We start from the raw sequence: 7,500 nt of genomic DNA, 5'->3' as shown, positions 1-7,500 counted from the left end.
CAAAAGCATTCCATTTTAGCAATCTTAATGGCTTCATCATCTATTCCTTTTGCCGTGCGATTATTAAATTACAAACATTACGATTATTAGTATTACAAAAAAGAGTTTTTGGGGCGGACGAACTCGTTTGACCCGTTCGATGGTACTCGATTGCGTGAGGTGTCTGGTAACTTTGGTGGATTCTCGCCAAACGACGACAGGGGAATGCTATTTTTGATGGATTTCCTCCGAGATGTTGACGACGCGGATAGACGCGGCATTAGCGCATGCCCCTTATCATCTGACTTGTGGTCACCACAACCACGCCATTAAGATTTTCATTACATAATACTGCCCGCCCCAGAGGGGTATCGAGTACAGCGAGAGGCCCAGAGAGCCACCGCAGTAGGGGCAATGAAATCCCTTTCTCTGGCTTCCGCATCGTCACATGCCGGTGATAGTGATGGTAGTGGTTGAACGATGGTGCAATCCGGCGCTGACGCTTCTGTGTCGGTCGTACTACTAATGACCGTTGACGGGTGTTCGGTCAGATGGTGGCTGGCTGTCGCCAACCGATCGTTCGTTTTGTTGTTCTCGGCTGTTCCTGCCGTCTGTTCCTGGTGAACCACAAGGATCCTGGTGGCGCTCGTGCGTTACTGTTTGCGTCTTGCTTTTTATGCCCCCCCACCTTTCACACCAGTTGCAAGGCATTTTTAGGAAAGCTCTGCTACTCGCATTCACGCTAAGGCGAGAGGTGGGATCGGAAAGGGTCAGCAATCGAATGCCTCGAACACGGGGTCTATCTATTTTTAACATTATCCGCCAAGAAAAATCATATTTTGCCTCACTTTTACGATGCTTCACGACAGTCCTCGCTGTTGTGATCGTGTCACCTCCTTCCCACGAGTGCGCGACGATCGCTTTTCCCTCATTGCTAATTTACTCTCTTAGCCGGTCAGCCTTCTTCCCATTGCAGGACCGTACATCTAGTCCACATTACATCAGAACGGTCCGAGACATTTCCTTTTCGTGTAACCTAGCGCCCAACCCTCTTCGCTATGACGATCATTGGCGAGATTTAATTTTCTTTTTTTTCCAACTCATTCCGACTCTCCATTGTCATCGCAATCCCATTAAAGATCGTCTGTCCACTCTAGTATGGTTTGCTTTATTGTTACTGAGCTCTCGTTTCGTTTAGGGAGTGCAAGTTTTATAGTTGTGTTTTGTAGTTTCCTTTTAATTTTTTAACGTTTTTGGTAGCATAAAACCATAGCTTCTTGTTTCGATTCGAAACTCACTTTATGACATGTTGCTACTGTTTTTACTTTGCACTAACTACCTTCCTTTACGACTGACATTAGCAATCCGAACTTACACAAATCTATCGGTTTAATGTAAGTTGAGGACTGCGTGTCGTGTTTAGCTAACCGATTTGCTTATCATATATTTTCTCGTCGGACCACGAAAAACAAAAATCTCTCACTTTGTGCAGGTACGAAGCATGTCGATCCGGATACCGGAATCATCTACTTCAAGTACGATTTCGGCTACGAGTTCGGTATCATATTTCCCGGAGAAGGCCATCGAATAGTGGCCGGTCGTGCCGGTAGTCGTAACGGCAGCGCCGGTGGCGTCTCTGCCAAGAAGCATCCGCATTATCTGAATACAGCTCAGTTCGGTGCTGGAGACATCCAGGTGCCAGTGCAGCATGAGCGCACCAAGGACTACTACCGCCATTGCGGTAGTCGTGGTGGTCATTCGCCCCTGTTCACACCGTACGGTGTTCGGTCGGCTTCCGTTCCGGCGCCGGAAATGCACGCTAGTGCTCGGTACGGGCCGGTACCATTTCGACCGGTGACACCAACGTCGTTCGCTGGCGGCAGTGGTCGATCCACACCGTCTCGATGTTACAGCAACCGGAACAGCTACTGTGCCACTCCAGGTACTGCCATTGGAATGTGTTAAGGACGAATGTCGAATGGCACTGACGCAAGAAGCTAGCTGAGAGTCACTTCTCTCTGTCTGTTTGTAACGCTTTCGATGGCTTTCGATGTCTGCATCGCACTCAAGTGTTTCTCACATCAGCGTGCAACAATATAGTAGCCTCTAGGTGTCTACAAAAGAAAGGACCGTTGCTTCGAGCATGCTAAATGTTGTACACAACTAATACTCATCCTTTCGTTAATTCGTTGCTGTTTCATCAGCACTTTGGTTCTGAATGAAATGTGAATATGCCTCCCAACAGTCGATCCTCTCCCGAGCTCATGGAAAACAAGCACTTTCACCCAAAGAAAACTAAATCTAGAAAGCACAAGGCCGCTGCTCTCTACGCCCTTTCTTGCTTTGAGGATGTGTCTTCGGTGGTATTGGGTGTGTTTTTGCGTAAATTGGCTCGCTGACGGCAACGCGACAGCATTCACACAAATAGTCCTCACGACAGCACTGCGCCGCTCAGTGAGTTTATGGCGCAAATCGACGTTCGAATGGTCCCACCGTAGCCGAGTGTCTTACATAATGGCGATTAAAAATGGTGTACGGATCTCCCCCAGTGAAATCAGTGTTTGCCGTAGCAGCTGTTTTCTTGGTGGGTAGGATGTACGGATCGGGTTTCCCAACGTTTTCTTTTCAGAGGTTTCTTAATGTTGATGTTGGCGTTGCCAGCATTTCATCGTCGCTGCCGACGGTGCCGAGCATAAGGCGCCGCTGACGGTTGAGCAATTACACTTTGGCCGTGCCGAGAAGCGGTTCCACAGTATTTTCAGAACACGAGGAGTTCGCTCTCCACAACGTACGGTGGCCCCGACGTGTTATGCCTTGATGTGTTGATAATTTATTGGCGCAATTGTTGGGACATGAGATTTTCTGGTTGAGCTGGCAAGCTCAACGCGAACCGGTGGCGGAGCTGATGCCAACAGAATCCATCGCGAAAGATTGATCTCTTCTCCGAATAGATCAGCGGTCTTGCAGACGATCATTCTTAAGTCTCGTAGGTACACCCTTCACTCTCAGTCGGGCGAAGCAAGGAAGCAAGGTAAAACGGGGTGTTTTTTTGGGGCGTGTCTATGTGTTTTTTGCTTCGTGTTTGCATGTGCCATTTTTGCTTTGATATAAGATTGCCGAAAAAGCTTTAGTGTTTCCGCGCATGTGTTGTGAGTTTGTGCCAAGATTAAGCAATATGAATGAAAAACTCCCAAGGTAAGTATGAGTGTGCACTGTAATCAGAGTAAAAATCGTTTGCGACACTCAACCAATGCCGATGCTACGTTCGCATGATCACTTGCTATCGCCTAAACGTTGTATCATGTATGTGTATAAATAAAAAAAATATATGTCCCTCAAATGTAATATGTGGCTAATGGATAAAGCTTGACATATCCCAGATCCAACAGCACAAGGACTCAACCGATCAACGACCAGCACACCGAACGTGAAACACCCGGAGGAAGGTGTTCCAACAAAAACGCCTCTGTTTGTAGCTGTAAGTATATGGGCTACTAAAGATCATGATGAATGAGCAATAGAAGAGTGCTTTAATCGATTATTTCTACTAAAACGATACTCCATTGCAGCCTTTGAAGGACATCGCAGTTGTCAGTGGACAACCGGCGCGTTTCGAGTGCATCGTAGCATGCGATGCAACACCATCGATCCGCTGGACGAAGGATGAGGCACCGATTGAGGATGGCTACAAGTATGTGCCAGAATATCGTAACGGCGTCTGCCGCTTGTCGCTACCCGTTGCCTACGAAGGTAATGCTCGCGTATGTTGCGCGTGATCGTCGATGAGGATGAAGCCAATATTTAACCACTTTCACACCATGATTATTCTAATGCGGTATTTAATATTTTAGCTGACGCAGGCCGGTACAGCTGTCTCGCCGAGAATCATCTCGGATATGCGGCCACCAGCGCCGAGCTGAGGGTCGCCAACAGTGACTGGAGATCGAACTAATGCGCCAACAATTCACCAGAGAGAGAAAGAAAGAGAGAGAGAGAGAGAGAGAGAGAGAGACAGAGAGAGAGAGAGAAAGAGGATATCATGGCCCGGGTAAGCCAACGGCAGGTGTACGGCTGGATTGAGTCCAGCTTCCGAAATATCCTTCCCGTTACGGAAGGAGGTGAGTGGTGATCATGGCCGATCACTGCCAGCCCCTCACCAAGAAGTCAATCGAATGAGATATTGTTTCAATGATTAGTTTCAGTTCAATTTTTACGTTTAGCTGTTAAGTGAGAGAATGGCAGATGCCAACTTGATTTGATCGCATACGATCCACAAATGTGTTGCAGTCATGCTGTGTTCTGCTTTTATCTAGTTTTCCTTCATTTTCTATTTGTACAATTTTTCTTATGCTTTTGCTCATGTTTCGCTGCTCCATTTATCGAACAATTTGAGGAACATAGATTGCATACAAGATCGATTACCTCCTGCCGCTCATACCGCGGAGCATACGCGTTCTTCGTGAAGTATGGTAGCGGAGTGCAAACTCACGTGACATCCAACAATGAGAGAGGCACTCTGTTTGTTCGCTGAAATCCATTCGTGGATCGTTGGTCCATCGGGAATAGTTTCTGCACACGCGTTGTGTCTCTCCGGATGTCAACATTCATTGCTTCCCATGTAGTTTGTGGTTTTATTTCACTTCCCCTTCCCATTTCACCGACAAAGTTAGTTGCCAGCAAAACATACAAAAAAAGAAACACAAAAAAGGAAAATGTTGTTGATGAAATATCTACGAGTCACAAAAAAAACCGATGGAAACGAATCTGGATCTGGATCCAAGTCTTAGAAACGTGTTTACCCTTACGAATTGTCGACGACCTATTTGCTTCACGGATTTGCAAGTGTTTCTAGTGTCCATTTTGAAGCTGTTATCGAAGCAATTTTAGTGTTTCAATTATTCATTTTCAACGCTAATATCTTATACGAACCTTTTAGGCCAAGATATTGGCCAGCTTCGACCGCATCGCTAGATTTTGACGCCAGATTCGGGGCCGTAAATCATAGTCAGTTGAAAACGAGTTGTTCTTTCTTATATGATGTAAACCAACATGCTTAATTGCAGTGTACGAAACAAACAAGAAATAAAGTATATATTTGATCCAAATCGCAGTTTCTTACCGCTTCCGTTTAATAGGTGACATTTGACGAAGTATGCTGGGATTAATATTTACGCAAATTCAGAAGAAAACTCAACTTGTTCAGTGACAAACGAAAAATTTTCAGATGAAACATATTCAGTGAAAATGTCCAAAAGGGTAAAAACATATTCAGTGAAAGGGGTCCAGAGCTCCTTGGGGAAACCTTCGAAGGCTCGCTCAGTTCCCCTGCAATTTTGTGTGAGGTGGATACGATTATGACCGCAGAACATACATTTTCCCGAAGTGATATGCTATAACACTGTGCTCGAATTTATGATTGCAGCCATAAAAACTGCTCGAGCACAGATCTTTTGGCCATTTTTAACTCGAACGATCTTGAACGAACGATCTGTCGTCCGCTTGGCTCGTCGGCTTCGTTTTTGAAATCCAGGGCACACTGTTGTACTGTTGTCGCTCTACTCTGCGGCTCCTTTGTTACTCCAAATTTGTGGTAAGCCGGAGCTCACACTCTGTTTTTTTAACTCCTTTCTTCCAGTTCCGTTTGCTGTTGCAAATTTCCGGTTTACTTCTTCCCAAAGTGGCTTTTGCTGAGTAGCCCACATTACGGTTTTCGTGGACGTTGCTTTCAAGAGGCGTTGTGCCTTTTCTGAGCTGCTCCAATCTTTAGCTTCCACATTAAGTTCTTGTTTGCTTGCTCACCACCGCAGGAGTGGATTTTGAGAACGATCAGCCTTCCGCACGTCATTTGGCAGGAGGTAGCGAGGCGCGAATTTCGGTCACTCTGGTTCCTCTAGCAAAGTTGTGGCGGCTCAATGCAAAGCGGTCAATAGCCTAGCTGTTCATTTTCCCAACTTCGTCCTTGCTTTTGGGCAGTTTTCGTAAACCTTACACTGATAATTTCCTTAAAACTACCTCACTAACTAACTTCCTACCTACCTCACTAGAAACTGACTACACTACACTTACTAACTACTTAAACGTCTATAACTCGGCAGATTTTCTTCGTCGCCCAGTACGCCGTTCCTCCCTATCTACACCCACTCGAATAGCGCCGGCCGCTCTTGCTGTTAATTGTTTGCTGAAGTTCCCAGACGAAAGGAACTCAACCAGCTCTGGTAGTTTCGGTGGTACGCCAGAAGAGGCTAGTGCCGGTGGCTGACTTTGAGAAAACGTCCCAGTACTGAAGGTGAAGGCGCCCAGCTGAAGGTATTTCAGAGAACAGCAAGGCCACACGGGCAAGAAAACCAGCTCTTGTTCGAAGAATTTCCGTACATTGGTCTCATGAAGATGAGCTGCTCTCTGAGGTGCTGCACTTGTTGCTAAGGAGGAGGTGCTGTGGCTCTTGGTGGCTGTGGAAGAGCAACAAAGTGGAAAAAGTTAGAGAAGCCGTTCTAAATTAACGGTTCTACCTACCCCAAAGGTTACGTCCCGTTCGCAGAGGGTGGAAAAATCGATCTGGCGCCCCATTTCACTAAGACGGCGAAGGCACTTTCGGAGACGGTACAGCTTTCGCAAGCGGTGCAAGTAGCTCAGCAGCGACTAGCAACCTCTGCCGGGATAACGACATTTTTGGTTTGAACGGACAGCTTAGGAAACCGTGCACGACTCTGTCCGGAGGATCGTAATCCCGTGGTGATGGACTCCATGATGTTACTCTTGGGATTTCGTCTCCTGTAAAAGGTGGAAACGTGAAAATTTAGCTTTTTGTTACTTTTGGAATGGGCGTTTGGTACCTTTGCGAGCTGCTTCCTGCACTGCTGCTGCGAACAAACAACTGTTTGAAAAAGTCCAGCGTCGTCCACCCTCCAGGGTCGGTTAGGGTCAGGGTCCAGCTCGGCCAAGGTCAGTTTGTCCGTACTCGAGGCATTAAGCTACAACTGCAACCTTAGGTGTTCCCATTATTCGCTACAAACTGGCAACTTACATCTGGCGCATAACTGGCGGGTACCTGTCAAGAACCACGTCAAGAAAAGAGCGACTCATTCAACTGTAGCGACCCTATCGACTCGACTCGTTCCGTTCGGGTCGCTCCAAGTTCGTTCAACGAGAGTGAAAGTGCGCCAGCGAGCCATGGCCATGACAGCAACACCCGTGAACCCAGAACGGCAGACTCGGCCATAAGGGCAATGTAAGGAGCCCGGCCGCAGCTCGGTTTACTATCGTCCAGCGATGGATCCAACACATTTTTCTATCCCGAAAGGTCCACTCCTGCTCCTGGCTTGCACAGATTGGCATCGAACAAACCTTGACTAGCCTGGCTGCTGTTACCAGCAAAAAAGCGATTGCCTGGGTGATTTTCTTAGGCGATAATGAACTCGAAAATGAACAAAAATGAATTTTACGCCTGAGGCGTCAACTAACGCCTGACGGGAATAGGCACTTAAAAAAAATCTTTATAATTGGGAGAATGATTAACCATCC

At 46.8% G+C, this 7,500-nt stretch overlaps 1 protein-coding gene across 9 annotated transcripts in view; it reads left to right on the top strand.

Moving 5' to 3' along the window:
• LOC125953706 (titin) overlaps positions 1-7,500 on the top strand; it is a 45,535-nt gene that overhangs the window by 33,144 nt on the left and 4,891 nt on the right. For 7 of the 9 annotated variants that reach the window (XM_049683428.1, XM_049683435.1, XM_049683433.1 and 4 more), the window contains 4 exons: positions 1,472-1,921; positions 3,360-3,457; positions 3,549-3,729; positions 3,831-5,078. The exons of 1 other annotated variant lie outside the window; for it this stretch is intronic. In XM_049683428.1, coding sequence (XP_049539385.1) covers positions 1,472-1,921; positions 3,360-3,457; positions 3,549-3,729; positions 3,831-3,931 — 830 coding nt within the window. In that variant the 3' untranslated portion in view covers positions 3,932-5,078. Of the gene's footprint in view, positions 1-1,471; positions 1,922-3,359; positions 3,458-3,548; positions 3,730-3,830; positions 5,079-7,500 lie in introns of those variants that run through there. One more of the 9 variants, XM_049683434.1, reaches the window with a different exon arrangement.

The sequence above is a fragment of the Anopheles darlingi genome, chromosome 3 (genome assembly GCF_943734745.1).
Source record: "Anopheles darlingi chromosome 3, idAnoDarlMG_H_01, whole genome shotgun sequence".
NCBI lineage: Eukaryota > Metazoa > Arthropoda > Insecta > Diptera > Culicidae > Anopheles > Anopheles darlingi.
Note: the sequence above shows the minus strand (reverse complement) of the source record. Positions and strands in the feature narration are given on the sequence as shown.